Genomic DNA, 18,509 nt, shown 5'->3' with positions numbered 1-18,509 from the left:
ACAACTGAGCAACTAAACAACAGTAACATGGATTTGTCAGTCTCTGTTATGTGAGTACTGTAAGAAGCTAGCTAATTAAAAGCATTATTTGTGATTAAAAAAAAAATGGGAAAACATTGGCTGTCATTTGACTCCTCTGGTACCTCAGAGTCTCTATGGAGCTGTCCCCATCCCTGTCTGCTTATTTAGATCCCTCAGCCATTTCTTGTGCTCTGCTTCTGCCATGCCCTTCAGGGTTGTGTGTACCAGGGAGATGGATTGGGTCTTCTCTATTGTTTCTTAAGAAAACTAAGGTAATGGACAGAGAGATCCTCTTTTTGATCCCCAGTTCTGCATGGGGAACATGTATGAATCTTTCTGGCTCTTAGCATCTGTGGGTCAAGCAGATGGTTCCATCTCAATGTCGTAGGGTATCTGACTACCATATCTTGTAAATTTTTGGCTCTTGTACTGCATTGCCTAGTCTGGGAATGTGTACTCTTCCTGATTTTTTATTTTCATAAGTTTGTACGATTTTGCTTCTTAAATGTGCTTTTGAATTATGTAGACCCAAAGACTAAAGGTTTTTCCAGTTTCTTTGCTGTGATAATCCTCCTGTAGTTTACAGACAACGTTTGGTAGACTCTCTGTGGACTGGGTTTACTGGGTAACACAATTTGCTGCCCTTGCCTTGTACAGTGATCCTGAGACCATTGTGGAACTTCAGTAGGCTGTATGCGCTCTGCTCAGTCCTCAGTCCTGTCCGACTCTTCGTGACCTCATGGATTGTAGCCCGCCAGGCTCTTCTGTCCACGGGGATTCTACAGGCAAGAATACTGGAGTGGGTTGCTATGCCCTCCTCCAGGGGATCTTCCCAACCCAGGAATCGAACCCAGGTTTCCCACATTGCCGGCGGATTCTTTACACAAGAGTTTTTCGGGGTTTTTTTTTCCTGTTGGCTCTATCGTGTGTCAGTGGTCTCTGGAAACTGGAGTAAGTCTTGAAGTGTCAAACTGCTGACTTTGTTCTTTTCAAGCTTGTTTTTGCTGTTGTTTGCTGAGAATAGTAGCATGGACAAATCCATCTATTTCTTTAAGAAATGAATGCCATTGGGATTTCACTAGGGATTATTTTGAATCTGTTGATCTCTTTGGCTAGTATTGGCATCTTGACAATGTTGATCTCCAATCCATGGGCTTAGGATATCTTTGCATTTATTGTATCTTTTTTTTTTTTTGGCATTTTCTACATAATCAGATTGGGCTTAGTGGTAAAGAATCAGCCTGCCAATGCAGGAGACGTAAGAGACACTAGGGGAAGATCTCCTGGAGGAGGGCATGGCAATCCACTCCAGTATTCTTGCCTGGAGAATCCCATGGACAGAGGAGCCTGGCAGGCTATAGTCCATAGGGTCACACAGACTTGGACACGACTGAAGTGACTTAGCAGGCAGGCTCATACGCACATAATTAGATTATGTCAGTTGTCAACAGATAATTTCGCTTCCTTTTGCTCTTAGGAGACCTATTATCTCTTTTCATGCCTATGTATTCTTGCCAGAACTTTCAGGTATATGTTTTTATAAATATTGAGAGACTGTGTCCTTGTTCCTTATCTTAGCAGAAAACCTTTCAGTCTTTTCCATTGAGTCTGATGAGCCATCTGAGGAAATGCTCTGTAGAAGCCTGGCTTTCAGCACCATCTTGTACCTTCTCCTAACAAAGAACATACATCAGACCTAATGAGGCTGAACCCAAGTACATGTGCTGGTCACTTGGTGAGACCAAACAAACTGAAACCTTGGAGTCTGGAGCAGAGAAAAGTTTATTAGTTGATGTAGGACCAAGCAGGAAAATAGGAGACCCAGGCCTCTCTTAAACCCACCTTGCTGGCTGGCCAGGATGTAAGATTTTTAAAAGAGAGAGGGAAGTGGAGTGTCTGTGATCCCAGCTTCCCCATAAGATCTCAGCTGCCGACTCCGGCAGCATGTTGTGAGTTTCTTTAGGATTATTCTATGTGTGCCTGTAAGAAAAGTTCCTAAATCTCGGTCTTGTGATTCCTTCTAAGAGGGAGCAAAGGCATTAGCTGAGATATACCATTATTTGCTTAGAGTCAGTGGTTAAAAAATTCAGTTCCTGGGACTTCCCTGGTGGTTCAGTGTTTGGGAATCTGCCTTCCAATGCAGGAGACTTGGGTTCGATCCCTGGTTGGAGCACCAAGATCCCACATGCCTTGAGGCAACAAAGCCACACTCCGCAACTAGGGAGCCAGAAATTGAGAGCCTACACACCGCAAACTAAGATCCGATAAAACCAAAAATAAATATGAAAATAATCATTAAAAAAAAAGAATTTCAGTTCTCAGTTGACCTTATGGGTGTCATCAGTTTTTAAGTCATTTTGGATCCAGCTGTTTGAAGCCACAGCTAGGGGTTGTAAATCAAGGTATCAGTTTTAGCTATCCATTGTGGAAAAGATTATGCTGGACTTGATTTTCCTTTGTCTCTGCCCTCCCTCACTTCCCTAATAGTTACTGCTTGAATCTCCTCTTTGGATCTCAGGTAAAGTCTAGGTGACTAAGCCTTTTTCTATGAACCAGAAACTGTGTACCTGGTTGGGCCCCCCAGGGCCTTGCTCAGTTTCAGTCCCCTCCCTTTTTTGATTCTCCTCAATCTTAAGGGGAACTGGTGTGAAAAAGAAAGAGAATAACATATTCTATAAACAGGTTAGTCAAACTCAACAAGAGAACTCAAATATAGGGGGACTTAGTTTCAAAATGACAATCTTTTTCCTACTCTACTGTTGATGTGATTTCTTTGTAACTGCATATCTGTGTACAGAAGAAATGCATCCATCTCCTTTTTTAAAAACTTAAATATTGGTTGCCCTGGATCCAACTAATTATTTGTTAGTTGGTGGCAGAGAAGGGGCTTCTCTTTGTTGCGGTGCACGGTCTTCTCATTGCCATGGCTTCTCTTATCGGGAAGCATGGGCCCTACGTGCTTGGCTTCAGTAATTGTGGTACGTGAGCCCAGTAATTGTAGCGCAGGAACTTAGTTGGTCCGTGGCATGTAGATTCTTCCCAAACCAGGGATCGAACTCGTGTCCCCTGCATTGGCAGCCATATTCTTATCCACTGCATCACCAGGGAAGCCCCTGTTGCAGGTTGTTGATATCCCTTTGTCTTTATTATATTTTGTGTGCTTTTCTTTTGCAATTTTTCTCAGCATTTTGTCTGAACCTGGTTTAAAAATTTACAAAATGCTCAGTCCTTATTATGTACATTTGGAGTGAATAACAAATAATTTGAAGGATACTGCCTAAGTAGGACATCCTCTATTTATTGGTTGTTTGATATCTGGACAATATTTTTTATATTAATTCTTAGTTGTGATATCCAGACAATGGTCTTTTTGCATGTATAAAGCAATACGACTGACATGCATTATTTGTTCATGTTGTAAAATGCCTTTTATTTATGGGTACATAGCTTTATAGTAAATTTTTAGAAAAATATTTTTTCTTAAAAATAGTTTTGTTATACTCTTTATTTTCTCTATCATGTATTCATTTTTCAATTCTAAACAGCCCATTAAATTATTTATTAGATCACCTTGTTTGGACTATTTAACATTACAGTGTATTATCCATTTTTTAGCATTTTTCTATAGTAAGTATGCAGAGTATATCTGTAATATAATTTTTTTTTCTCCTCAGTTATGGAACAGCAGTATGTTTAATGTTAATTGGTATGTACTTTGGGGTCATGGTGAAAAAATACCCTTTCTTTGATAGCTGATTTCCAATGTGAGTGTTTCTGACATGGGGTTTGTAAAGTAAGGCTACCTTAAGATTAACTTGAATTATATGTTATTTAGTAAAGAATTCTATTCCTTTGGTGTTTCTAAAAGTTTTAAGATCATTGTTAGGAACTTTCATAACTCTGTTGGATATCAGTATTACTTTTGGTATAACACATACTCAACATGAAAGATTTATTTATGGATTCTAATGAATAGGATACTGTGGTTCTTTATATATTGTAGATATCTCTCCCATACGTGTGATTAAGCAATTACAGCTAAAATCGAACAGTGACACAAGAAAAGTACTTCAAACAATGATGTTGAGAAGACCCAAAAGTCTTGAAATCAAACATTTTTACCTCAGGGAAATGCAGGAAAATATGAACTCAAATATGAGACTCAAATATGACTTTGAGTCTCAGCAGAGATGTAATGAAAGATATGATAAAGGAATGCTTGTGACCAATAACAAAATCTCACTGATGGAAGACATTGCTGTTGTCAAAGGGATGTCAGAATCAAGCCTGTTGAAAATCGGCTTGGTTTAAACTTTCAGGATGAACTCCACATAATAAGAAGTGAAGGGGAAATGTATGGATTTGATGACCCTGACAAGAAAATCAACAGTAGTGTCCCATTTTCATCACTTCATATAATTTCTCCTAAAGTTCAAACCAGTATTTCTAACACTCACGAAAATGACTTTACGCATTCCTCAGTCCTGACACAGGACCAGAAAGCACACAGCAAAAGACCTTACAAATGTAGCAAGTGTAACAAAACCTTTCTCCATAGCTCAAACCTTGTCAGACATCAGACAGTCCACACAGGAGAGAAAATATTTAAATGTGATTTATATGACAAAGTCTTTAGTTGAAATTCAAGACTTGTAAATCGTTGGAGAATTCACAGTGGAGAGAAACCTTACAAATGGAATGAATGTGGAAAAACCTTTAATCACTACTCAAACCTCACTAGACATCAGAAAATTCATACAGGAAAGAAGTTCTGTGTATGTGATTTCTGCAACAAAGTCTTCAGTAATAATTCAAGCCTTGAAAAAAAAAAATAATTCAAGCCTTGCAACTCATCAGAGGGTTCATACTGGGGAGAAACCTTATAGATGTAGTGAGTGTGGCAAAGCTTTTAGTCTATATGCAACCCTTGCATTGCATCATAGAGTTCATACTGGAGAGAAACCAGTGTAATGAGTGTGGAAAAACCTTTAGTCACCACTAACCTCATCAGACATCAGAAAATTCATACCGGAAAGAAGTTATATGAATGTGATATGTGTAGCAAGGTCTTCAGTCGAAATAAAAACCTTGCGATTTATCGGAAGGTTCATACTGGAGAGGAACCCTATAAATATAATGAGTGTGACAGGAGGTTTGGTAAAAATTCACATCTTGCAAGTCATCAGAGAACTCATATTGGAGAGAAACCTTACAAATGTAATGAGCGTGGCAAAGTTTTCACTATACGTGCAACTCTTGGAAGGCATCAGAGAGTTCATACTGCAAAGAAACCTAACAAATATAATGAATGTGGCCAGGTCTTTACTCAGAAATCAAGCCTTACACGTCATCAGCAAATTCATTCTGGAATGAAACCTTTCAAATGTAGTGATTGTGGCAAAGCCTTCCGTCAAAATTCACACCTTACAGGTCACTGGAGAGTATATTTTGTAAAGAAACCTTTCAACTACATTGAGTGTGCAAAATCCTTTACTCAGGTCTCAGCCCTTACTCAGTTCAGTTCAGTTCAGTCACTCAGTCGTGTCCGACTCTTTGCGACCCCATGAATCGCAGCACACCAGGCCTCCCTGTCCATCACCAACTTCTGGAGTTCACTCAGACTCACGTCCATCAAGTCAGTGATGCCATCCAGCCATCTCATCCTCTGTCGTCCCCTTCTCCTCCTGCCCCCAATCCCTCCCAGCATCAGAGTCTTTTCCAATGAGTCAACTCTTCACATGAGGTACGCCCACATTTAAAACTGACTACTGCAGATTTGAAGCCTTTGATTGCTTAAAAAAGCAATCCTAATCCCAGTTCTAAAAAAAAGTTGACTACTGAGGCAGAGTCGGCTCTTGTTAAAATAGATGAGGCTTTAAATGATTAGTTAATTAGGATTAATATTACCAGAGGATGGGATTTAATTATTCTCGCCATAGAACATACACCACAGGATACTTGTGGCAAAAAGGCCCATTGGAATGGCTCCATCTACCAGTGACCCCAAGAAAAATAGTTTTATCTTATTTCAGCTTGGTGACACAATTAATTATAAAAGGTAGAAAAAAAAATGTGGAACTTTTTGGAAAAGAAGTAACAAATATAGTGATTCCATTCAATAAAGATCAATTGCAATTTCTTTTACAAAATAGTGATGATTGGCAAGTTGCCCTGATAGATTTCCAGGGTCAAATTTTGTTTCATTTGCCCTCAAGCCCCCTTTTGCTTTTTTTTTGAAAACACATCCAGTGATTTTTCCAAAGAAATTTTCTATTCAACCTTTGGAAGGGGCAATTTTAGTTTTCACAGATGATTCCTCTAATGGTAAAGCAGTCACAATTATTGATAAAATATCCCATGTTCAGGTACCTTAAGAGACATCTGCCCAAAGGGCTGAGTTATGAGCAGTTATTTGGGCTTTTCAACATTTAAGAGACCACACCTTCAATCTTTTGACTGACTCCTGATATATTGTAGGGTTGTTTCCTCATATAGAGACTGCTAATATTCCTGGAAAATAAAACTACAATCTTCTCCTTGTTATCTGATATACAGAAAGAGATTAAACACAGAGATAAGAAATATTTTGTCAGACATATTAGAGCCCATTCCGGCTTGCCCAGCCCTTTTTTACATGAAGGAAATGCTTTGGCGGATACATTAACTAAAGTAATTGCTTTAAACTTACATGAAAAAATTGACAAGGCCAAAAATTCTCACAAAATTCACCATCAAAATGCAGCTGGTTTAAGGTATGAATTTCATATCCCTAGGGAAGCAGCTAGACAAATACTTATGTCCAAATTGCCCAATATTTAATCCATCTCCACCATTAGGAGTTAATCCCCGAGGCCTTAGGCCTAATGCTCTCTGGCAAATGGACGTAATTCATATCCCGGCCTTTGGAAAAACTGTCCTTTGTACATGTTACCGTGGATACCTTTTCTCATGTTATTACAGGCTCTGCTAGATCAGGTGAAACAGCAAGAGATGTAATTCAGCACTTGTTTCAATGTTTTTCCCAAATAGGACTCCCCGAACAAATAAAAACAGATAACGCCCCGGCTTATACTTCTGTTGCTTTTAAGAAATTTTGTCAACAATTTTCCATAGTACATTCAACAGGAATACCTTATCCCGAAAGTCAAGCCATAGTGGAAAGGGCACACCAAACTTTAAAAAATCAAATAGCTAAATTAAAGCAGGAAGAATTTAAGTATTCCTCTCCACATCATGTTTTACACCATGCTTTGTTTGTAATTAATCATTTAAATGTAGACACACAGGGGCAGACTACAATGATGAGACACTAGATTCCTAAATGGGCTACAACTCGGCCCCTGGTCAAGTGAAAAGACCTCCTTACCAGAGAGTGAAAAGGGCCAGATGTATCGCTAACTTGTGCGAGAGGGTATGCTTGTGTGTTTCTACAGGATTCCACTTCTGTCTGGATTCCTGACAGACTGATTGGACATGTCCAGCCCCATGAGACCTCCAGGATCACAAAGACCCCCGAGGTCACTGAGATCGCTGGGGCCCTGGAGTCTGGGACCGAAAAAAGATGGGGAGACCAAAAGCTCGTTGAGTCCAGGCCTGAAGGAGCCAGGGAAAAGCCAAAGGGCGAGCGACTCTTCATCTGAGGCTTCACTGCTAGTACATCGCTTCCCGCACCTAACGCTTCAAGAGAGACATGCTGATCGACTTCAACCGTATTCTGCTCCACCTCGTCACCGTCATCATACTCAAACAACTACCTCCAACACGGTACCAACTTGGGGACAGCTAAAACATCTCGCTCAGCGGGCTGAAGAATTAATAGAAAGGGGAGATATGAGGCTGCGCTTATAGTAATGTTTGCGGCTATGCTTGCTGTGTTGGATGCTTGCTGTGATTGGATGAATGAGCCAATCAACAGGCTGAAGAGAAGGTGGATTAAAACACAATTTGTGTTTTTGTTAATGATACTCTTCTTTTGGGCGGGGCTTCCATCTATCCTAATGTTAAATCAGTGGTCAGCACTTCCTTCAGTTTTTCAGGCGTGTCCGTTTATCCACTTATTTGCTTTGCCATACCTTCCTCTTGACAAGGATGAGCTCTGGTTTTGAATGGATTCATCAGCACTTCCTTGAAAGGCAGGAATCACTTTCTTGATTCTTCGAGAAGAGACGGCAAGAGAGACTTTTGGTCTTTACAGCTGCTGATGCCGAGGACACAAGAAAGACTATTTGATGCCCTAAAAAAGGCAGCCCCTCATTTAAAGGACTATCCGAGCTGTGCACTCCCCATTCTGGACTCTGATGAACAAGGACTGCAGGCCTAGGAAAGCATAAGCAGAATTTCTGGCTTTCCTTGTTGGAAAGAATGCATGTACGGCATAAAGTTACTATTCCCATTGCTACCACCAGACATTTTCTGATCGAATGGGGGTGCCCCTATCTTTCAAATCAACGATGGGGCTTGATTTATGTAGAACCTTATAGGTCCACATGGAATAATTCATTTCTCCCTATGCCTTTAGTAATTACTAGGTGGCATGCTGATGGATGGGTTCCTCCTTTAGTGAGCTTCGATGGAACGGGTCCCATGCAGCCTGAGTTATGGAAAGCATTGGCTGCTATCACACCTGTGAATTTACATAGATCTTTAAAAGAACAAAGATGCATTTTATGAGCCTGCATACATTCTCCCTATGCCTTTTTGTTGGCCAGAAATCAGAGTGATTTGGAAGTTTCTAAAGGGAAAACTGTTTACAATGTTATATGTGTGAATTGTTTTATATCAAATTGTGTTGATGGAAATGATTATAATAATTATAAGGCTGTGATGATCGTAAAGCAACCACTATATTTGATGGTTCCTGTAAAATTAGAGGGACAATGGTTTGATGATTATGCATTGAAAGTTTTATATGAATTTAATGGCTTAATTTCTCGACCTAAGAGATTCATTGCAGCTCTGGTTGTGGGAATAACTGCCTTGATTGCCATAGTGCATCAGTCACGGTTTCTGCTGTTGCCCTGTCAAAAGAAGTACATACGGCCTTGTTTGTCAATCAGCTGTCCAAAAATGTCTCCATAGCTCTTACTATGCAGGAAATTATAGATAAGAAAATAGAAAATAGGGTCAATGCTTAAGAAGAAGCAGTTCTGTTTATGGGGCAAGAAATTACAAACTTAAAAATTAAATTATCTTTAAGGTGCCATGCTGAATTTAAATGGATGTGCATTACCCCTCTACAAGTGAATAAGTCTATGCGTTCTTGGGAATGCATTAAAAATCATATTTTAGGCATCTGGAATCACTCAGATTTTAGTATTGATATCTCTAAATTACATCAGGATATTCAGGATATGAAGCAGGTGGAGTCTGACTTTTCCTCTCAATGGCTTTCTAATTCCCTCTTTAAAAATCTGGAGGGGAATCTTTCCCATGTATCCTTTTCTACAATGATTAATGTGGCCATGTGCTTATGCCTGCTAGTTCTGATTTGTGTAATAGCCCCGTGCCTTTTCAGAATACTCAGCCGAAATATTTCTGCTCTATCTACTGAGTTTCATACCTATGCTCTAAAAAATAAAAAAGGGGGAGATGTTGGGAGTCGCGTTAGGCATTACTGACAAAATAGAGGCACAGCCTTAAACCCCCTCCCTTTGTTCTGTAGGCACGGACCCAGAATGAAGGAGTTAAGCTTTGTGATTCTGACTTGTTTTTCCCTTTCCTCGGCTGAGTTGACTGAAGAGAATATTAAGGTGCTTGTTGTTTTTGAGAGGAGCATGAGAAGGCATAAAGCCTTCTGCAGCTGTGCTCAAAGAATAATTCATAAAATTAATCACTGACATTTGTTCAAGTACTTTTACAAAAAAGTGTTCCAGAGTGAGCACACAGGCCACAGCTTGAGGCCATGGGAGGGATTGCTATCTGAAGCCCATTTGTGAGAAAAGTTTATGGCAAAGGAGTTTGCTGAATTTAGGGCTTATGAATAATTAAAATAGAAGCTAAAGATTTAAGGATTGCTGTAATGTTAGCATAGTCTACTATAGCTTATAGAAATTAGGGACTTTAGAGATATTAGGTAGAAGCCCTTTCTAAGAAATAGTGAGCTTAGGATACTAGGAGCAAACAGGATTTAGAAAGATAAGAATTAAACTGAGGAATGTGGTTTGCAGCCCAGACATTAGCATGAGTCACAGTGTATTCACAAGGACACATGAGAAAAAGTAGATAAGAGAATTGCTGAGGAAGGAGCTCTTTTTGAGGGGCAACAATGATTTTTGGAGAAAAATAAATCTGGGTCCATGGGAACTAAAAATATTAAACCTCTGACCTAATGCTTTTGTAAAAGTATAAAAGAGAATCATAAGCTTGAAATAAACAGCCAGTCCAAGTAAAATGAGAGGGTGCCTCAGTTTCTCTCGCCAACACCACTCACCCCTTCAGGTTGAATCCCTGGCTGCTGGAGCTGGACTCCAGCAAGTTCTAACTGTTGCTTCCTGACCTGCATACAGATTTCTCAAGAGGCAGGTCAGGTGGTCTGGTATTCCCATCTCTTTCAGAATTTTCCACAGTTTATAGTGATCCACACAGTCAAAGGCTTTGGCATAGTCAATAAAGCAGAAATAGATGTTTTTCTGGAACTCGCTTGCTTTTTCCATGATCCAGCAGATGTTGGCGATTTGATTTCTGATTCCCCTGCCTTTTCTAAAACCAGCTTGAACATCTGGAAGTTCATGTATTGCTGAAGCCTGGCTTGGAGAATTTTGAGCATTACTTTACTAGCATGTGAGATGAGTGCAATTGTGTGGTAGTTTGAGCATTCTTTGGCATTGCCTTTCTTTGGGATTGGAATGCAAACTGACCTTTTCCAGTCCTGTGGCCACTGCTGAGTTTTCCAAATGTGCTGGCATATTGAGTGCAGCACTTTCCTGAAAGCATCATCTTTCAGGATTTGAAAGAGCTCAACTGGAATTCCATCACCTCCACTAGCTTTGTTCATAGTGATGCTTTCTAAGGCCCACTTAACTTCACATTCCAGGATGTCTGGCTCTAGGTCAGTGATCACACCATCGTGATTATCTGGGTCATGAAGATCTTTTTTGTACATTTCTTCTGTGTATTCTTGCCACCTCTTCTTTATATCTTCTGCTTCTGTTAGGTCCATACCATTTCTGTCCTTTATGGAGCCCATCTTTGCATGAAATGTTCCCTTGGTATCTCTAATTTTCTAGAAGAAATCTCTAGTCTTTCCCATTCTGTTGTTTTCCTCTATTTCTTTGCATTGATCGCTGAAGAAGGCTTTCTTATTTCTCCTTGCTATTCTTTTGAACTCTGCATTCAGATGCTTATATGTTTCCTTTTCTGCTTTGCTTTTTGCTTCCCTTCTTTTCACAGCTATTGATAAGGCCTCCCCAGACAGCCATTTTGCATTTTTGCATTTCTTTTCCATGGGGATGGTCTTGATCCCTGTCTCCTGTACAATGTCTCGAACCTCATTCCATAGTTCATCAGGCACTCTATCTATCAGATCTAGGACCTTAAATCTATTTCTCACTTCCACTGTATAATCATAAGGGATTTGATTTAGGTCATACCTGAATGGTCTAGTGGTTTTCCCTACTTTCTTCAGTTTCAGTCTGAATTTGGCAATAAGGAGTTCATGGTCTGAGCCACAGTCAGCTCCTCGTCTTGTTTTTGTTGACTGTATAGAGCTTCTCCATCTTTGGCTGCAAAGAATATAATCAATCTGATTTCGGTGTTGACCATCTGGTGATGTCCATGTATAGAGTCTTCTCTCGTGTTGTTGGAAGAGGGTATTTGTTATGACCAGTGCATTTTCTTGGCAAAACTCTATTAGTCTTTGCCCTGCTTCATTCCGTATTCCAAGGCCAAATTTGCCTGTTACTCCAGGTGTTTCTTGACTTCCTACTTTTGCATTCCAGTCCCCTATAATGAAAAGGACATCTTTTTTGGGTGTTAGTTCTAAAAGGTCTTGTAGGTCTTTATAGAACCATTCAACTTCAGCTTCTTCAGCGTTACTGGTTGGGACATAGACTTGGATTACCGTGATATTGAATGTTTTGCCTTGGAAATGAACAGAGATCATTCTGTCGTTTTTGAGATTGCATCCAAGTACTGCATTTCAGACTCTTTTGTTGACCATGATGGCTACTCCATTTCTTCTGAGGGATTCCTGCGTGCAGTAGTAGATATAATGGTCATCTGAGTTAAATTCACCCATTCCAGTCCATTTTAGTTCGCTGATTCCTAGAATGTCGACATTCACTCTTGCCATCTCTTGTTTGACCACTTCCAATTTGCCTTGATTCATGGACCTGACATTCCAGGTTCCTATGCAATATTGCTCTTTACAGCATCGGACCTTGCTTCTATCACCAGTCACATCCACAGCTGGGTATTCTTTTTGCTTTGGCTCCATCCCTTCATTCTTTCTGGAGTTATTTCTCCACTGATCTCCAGTAGCATATTGGGCACTTACTGATCTGGGGAGTTCCTCTTTTAGTATCTTATCATTTTGCCTTTTCATACTGTTCATGGGGTTCTCAAGAATACTGAAGTGATTTGCCATTCCCTTCTCCAGTGGACCACATTCTGTCAGATCTCTCCACCATGACCGGCCCATCTTGGGTTGCCCCACGGGCATGGCTTAGTTTCATTGAGTCAGACAAGGCTGTGGTCCTAGTGTGATTAGATTGACTAGTTTCCTGTGAGTATGGTTTCAGTGTGTCTGCCCTCTGATGCCCTCTTGCAACACCTACCTTCTTACTTGGGTTTCTCTTACCTTGGGTGTGGGGTATCTCTCCATGGCTGCTCCAGCAAAGCGCAGCCATTGCTCCTTACCTTGGACGAGGGGTATCTCCTCATTGCCGCACTTCCTGACCTTCAAGGTGGAATAGCTCCTCTAGGCCCTCCTGTGCCCACGCAGCCACCGCTCCTTGGATGTGGGGTTGGTCCACACAGCCGCTACCCCTGGCCTCGGGTGTGGAGTAGCTCCTCTTGGCTGCTGCCCCTGACCTCGGACGTGGGGTAGCTCCTCCCGGCTGCTGCCGTTGACCTCGGACGTGGGGTAGCTCCTCTCGGCCGCTGCCCCTGACCTCGGACGTGGGGTAGCTCCTCTCAGCCGCCGCCCCTGTCCTTGGACGTGGGATAGTTCCTCCCGGCTGCCGTCCCTGACCTCGGACTTGGGTAGCTCGTCTCGGCTGTTCCTGCGCCATCGCAGCCTGGCACTCTCAGCCATTGCCCCTGACCTCGGACGTGGGGTAACTCCTCTTGGCCGCCGCCCTTCGGGCATGGGGTCCTCCCGGCTTCTGCCCCTGACCTCGGATGTGGGGTAGCTCCTCTCGGCCGTGCTTAGTGCGCCGGTCGTAGCCACCCGCGCTTAGTGCGCATAAGAAAATCCAGACATGAGAGAAACCATATAAATATCATATATGTTGGAAAGTCTTCAGAATTAAAAATTTACACCTTACAGTTCTTTGGAGAATTGATACTGGAGAGAAACCATATAAGTATCTTTAAGTCTGGCAAAGCTTTTGTGCATTCAGTCTGACCATCATATAAGGAAGGAATGGAAAGAAACCTTACAAATGTCATAATGGAAGGAAACCTTACAAATGTTATGACCGTCTCAGTGTGTTTAGTCAAAGTTTATACCTCATGACCCACCCAATTACTCATACTGAAGAGAAACTTTATAAATGTAATGAAAGGTTTTCAGTGTGGCAAGTTTTTCAGTGTGCTTTCAAGCCTAACTCATGAGATGGTCCATACTGATGAGATACCTTGAGAATACAGTGATGTGGCAGTGCATTTAGCGTGTGTTCACATCTTAAAGTTCATGAGAAAATTCATACTGGATAGAAACCAGGTAGATGTACTTAGTGTAGTCAGGCCTTTAGAAAATAAATTTGTTCTGGAAAGAATCCTCACAAGTATCGTGAATGTGAGAAATGTATACTCAGGGCTCATATCTCACCAGAATTTAGGTAATAATCAGTGGACAGAACATGAAAGAAAGGAATAAATTTTGCAAATCTTTTAGGTTGTACCCTGAACTCAGGGTCACCAAATACCTCAAGCTTAAAAATTCAGTGGGGAGACTTAACCTGACAGTACAGTGGTTAAGACTCCATGGTTCCATTGTGAGGAAGTGGGAGGTAGAGCATGAGTTTGATCCCTTGTTGGGGAACTCAGATCCCACATGCCTCAGGGTGCAGCCAAGAAAGAAATTTTTTAAATTTAATTTTTAAAAATTCCAAAAATAAAATTGCAGTGAATATGGCAAAGTTTCAAATTATTGTTCCTTTGTCACTAGATATCAGAATCTTTATCCTGGAGAAAAACAATACAAATGTATGTGGCAGAGGTTTTACCCAAAGATCACAAATAAGGGGACATGCTGAAGTGTTTGCTCCCAAATTCTGTGGGTCTGGCAAAACCTTTACCTTTAGTTCAAATATTAGGCAATAGCAGAGATTCTGTCATGAAGAGAAGACACGTAAATGTAGACGAGGAGCTTTATCCAGGCCTCACAGTGCACTAAGCTTCAGAATACATGTTTCTGGGAGAAACTATACCAAATAATGTGTGTACTAATTCTTATAATTGAAGATCCCAACTGTGGAACATAGAGGTATTATGCTGGAGAAGACTCTTTCCAGTGTTGTGAATCTGTACAGATTTTCATCAAGTGCCCTCGCCTTTGGTGTAATGAGATAATTCATATAAGTCAAAGTATACAGACATTCTGAACATGGAACTGCTTTTAAGAAACAGTGCATTCTCAGCGAACATCTTAAGATTCATATTTGGGAAATATGCGATAAATTTGGGGAACTTTTTGAGCACTTCTTACAATAGACCACACATCAAATAATACATACTAGGAATAAATAACCCTAATAAATAAGGACAACTATAGTCCATATTAATCTGAGATATTACATACTACAGAATTATTACAAGTCACAGCATCTTAAAATTTAATGACATAATGTATACATGAGAGTAAGGACCTATGTGGAAATGGCCCATTATCTTCAGTGTGATGGTGGTTTAAGTTGTGTTTGACTCTTGCAACTCCATGGACTATAGCCTGCTGGACTCCTCTGTCCATGGAATTCTCCAGGCAAGAATACTGGAGTGGGTAGCCATTTCCTTCTCCATGGGATCTTTCTGACTCAGGAATCGAACCCAGGTTTCCTGCATTGCAGGCAGATTCTTTACCGACTGAGCTACAAGGGAGGCCCTATCTTCAGTGTATACATATTCATTTGTTTTGAGTTTTCTTGAAAAGGCTACTTCACAGTGTATGCCATTCAACATGAAGTTTGAAGTCTGTTGATCTTACACCTTCAATATAGACCTTTGAAGATGGTCCCTGGAGAGGAGTCAGTAAGATGAAGGGGCAGACTCCATTAGGTGTGGTTCCTTCAGCTTCATGTTACCTGGAAAAATGAGGACCCTGAATTATACAATAGTGTGTGAATTATGCTTAGCAGCAGATAATAATGTAAGACTAGGGCATGATTACTCATCATGCTCATTGCGTTCAGGGTGCCTTTCTGTAGATAGTTCACAGTGGGTTATGGGATAGAATCCTCCACCTACTGGCCTTGAACAGAGCACGCAGGACATTAAGGGACTGGGCTCTTCATGAGGGAAAGTCCCTGTCACTAGGGAATGATTATCTGGTAGAAATGATGCAGAGGAAAACTTCGTCACTTTTTCCATTGGATGGTTATAACTGTTGTATATATGTATGTTTAATGTGTTATTTTTGGAAATTGAACAGAGCAGTTATCTTCAGAGGAAAATATATTCATATGCATTAGAATATTGCATATATGAGTATGATTCACATTTAACTGCTGCAGTTACATTTGCTGCTATTTTATTTGAAGTGTTTCATACATCTCCTATTGTAATTAATTTAGTTATTTTGTCAACCCTAGATGAATCTTGTTCCTTCCACCAACACTTTTTTTTTCCTGTCTCTAACTTTACAAGTAGAGAAGCTAGCAATGTGCCATTAGATTCTCAGGATTGAAAGAATCTGTAATAATTTCTTTCAAATATGGAATCAAACAGGATACCATTTGAGGATTAAATACTCAATTTGTACTTGATTATTCTTTCCACTCTCTGTTCCAGACTATTCACATGGGCATAATGAAAACATCATAACTGTATATTTCAGACTCTGACTTCTATTAATGTACAAAAATTTAACAGTAAATTTAAAAAATTGATTTTATTGAATGATTTATCAGTTTGGCAGCATCCCTTATAGTAAATTAAGAGATTCTCTAAGGAGCTGCATCCCGCTTCACCAAAAAAACGGTTGTACAGACTTTCTGCCTGTACCTCTTCAGAACAGTTCCTGGAAGCTGTCTCTCAGACCTTGTTCCCTTGGCTATAGTCCTCAGTCTGCCCGAAATGGAACAACTCAAGACTCTTGGTTTGTGTGTTTTTTTTAAGTCGACAGTATCATAAACAGAAAAATATTTTTTCTTTTTTTTTAATTGAATCTATATGGGATGATGGATGCTTACTAACTCAGTAACTATTTCAATATATGAAAGAACATTATGCTGTACACCTAAATCTCATACAGTGATGTATGTCAAATTCATCTCAATAACACTGGGAGGAAACGTTTTCAAAAGCAAAACACTTTGGAGAAAAAAGAATGAACAGTGCAATTTAGAGCAGTTTTTTTTTTTTTTTTTTTTTTATTGTGTCTTACTCTCTTTAAAGCAATGGTTAGTGTCGGAAATTATCACACGGCTTAGTCCTTCACTCAGACTCCAGGATTAGTTCCTGAGTGCCTGGAACTGACAGTGTGTTTGTTGTCATTCAGCCTCATTCATCCTGACTGAATGAGGAATAGAAAGGAAAAACTGTTCTGTAGGGTAGAATTCTACCCAGGGAGCAATTTGTATTTCTCATTCTAGTTTTTATTATCGAGGCAAATCCAGTTTTTCATTCCTTGAACTGCCTAAGTTGATTCTACTTGCAGGAAAGTTCCACGAGCCAGCTAGCATCCCACAGCAACCACTTGGAGACCACTGTTCCCAACCATTGAATACAGCGCCTGAGTCTCAAGAGAGGGACCTGGGAGAAACCTGCTGGCAAATACAGCTTTTTATTAACGCCGTTTTAAACTTGTCAGGAGGAAACCTCCTACTTTCAGACACTAATACGAGGTGTTAAACCTGTTTCACACAGGACCTTAAAGTGAGCGTTTTCACGGTACTAGAAGGTCCCCTGCCCCGCCTCGAGGCGCTGCTGAATGGATCAGGGTTCATCGTGCCCCGCCCCTCCCGGTAGCGCCCCGCCCCTCCCGGTAGCGCTCCGCCCATGCGCTGCAACCGGAAGTTCCGCCTCTAACATCGTGAGTGAGCAGTTTCTAACCCGGAAACGTTCTCCGAGGGACGGTCGCACTGCAGAGCGTAAACTTCTGATTTCTAGGGTAACTCTGTGGTAGGCGGTCTCCCTTGTTCCACTGTCAGGGTCTCGGAGCTACTAAGGGCCTAAAATCCTAGCATCCAGCCCTCCCCCTCAAGCAGAGTCAGACGGCGCCAATACTTGTAGGGTATGTTTTCCATTGTGTTTGAATTCGCTCTGAGGCTGGTCCGTTCCCTTGACATCAGTCCAGGTAGACACCGCCTTTCTCTTCTTTTCCCGCCTAAGACTGTTTAGTGCCTCTTTCCCCGTCTCTCAAGTAAAGTCTTCTGGCGCGAAATGGATTCCCGCCGCCCCCTAGCTTCGCCCTCGCCCTCTCGGCACCCTGGAGGCCGCGCCGGCCGCCTGGCTCCCAGAGAGGCCGCGCCCTCTTCCCGGTCCTGGAATTCAGGAGAGTCCGCCCCGCTCCTGAGACCCCCTCCCTCCTAGCCCCTGTGTCCTCGTGTCTCCTCCGACCGGTCCTTCTGCCCTGCAGACCAACCTTCCCGTCAGCCCTTCCTCTCACCCCGCGTAGAGGGAGGTGACCTCGGCCAGCCCTGTAACACCCAATGTTCTTCGGTGCCAAATTTTACCCTATGGCAAATGGTCTCTTGCTGTAGGCGGGCATCTTACTCGCTCGCCATCCTTGTAAATTCGTGGGCCAGGCGATCAGGCGAAGCAGAGTCAGAGAGCCGGACAGAGAAATAGGAAAACTTAACGGCAACAGAATGAAGGAGATCGGAACATAGAAGATGGCTGCTGCTGCTGCTGCTGCTAAGTCGCTTCAGTCGTGTCCGACACTGTGCGACTCCATGGACAGCAGCCCACCAGGCTCCCCTGTCCTTGGGATTCTCCGGGCAAGAACACTGGAGTGGGTTGCCATTTCCTTCTCCAATGCATGAAAGTGAAAAGTGAAAGTGAAATAAAAGGAAAGTGACAGTAAAAGGAAAGCGATTACGCCTTGAAAGGAGCAGGTGAATCAAATAGAGAAATAAATAAAATCCTGGATCTCCAGGGGTTGGAGAGCA

At 41.4% G+C, this 18,509-nt stretch overlaps 1 protein-coding gene across 1 annotated transcript in view; it reads left to right on the top strand.

Moving 5' to 3' along the window:
- LOC102270443 (zinc finger protein 347-like) overlaps nt 1-18,509 on the top strand; it is a 36,683-nt gene that overhangs the window by 9,465 nt on the left and 8,709 nt on the right. The window contains exons 4-5 of the mRNA XM_070388173.1: nt 17,266-17,363; nt 17,768-18,012. Of these exons, the coding sequence (XP_070244274.1) occupies nt 17,266-17,363; nt 17,768-18,012 (343 nt within the window). The remainder of the gene's footprint in view (nt 1-17,265; nt 17,364-17,767; nt 18,013-18,509) is intronic.

Source organism: Bos mutus, chromosome 18, assembly GCF_027580195.1.
Source record: "Bos mutus isolate GX-2022 chromosome 18, NWIPB_WYAK_1.1, whole genome shotgun sequence".
Lineage (NCBI taxonomy): Eukaryota > Metazoa > Chordata > Mammalia > Artiodactyla > Bovidae > Bos > Bos mutus.
This window is presented reverse-complemented; position numbering and strand designations above follow the sequence as displayed.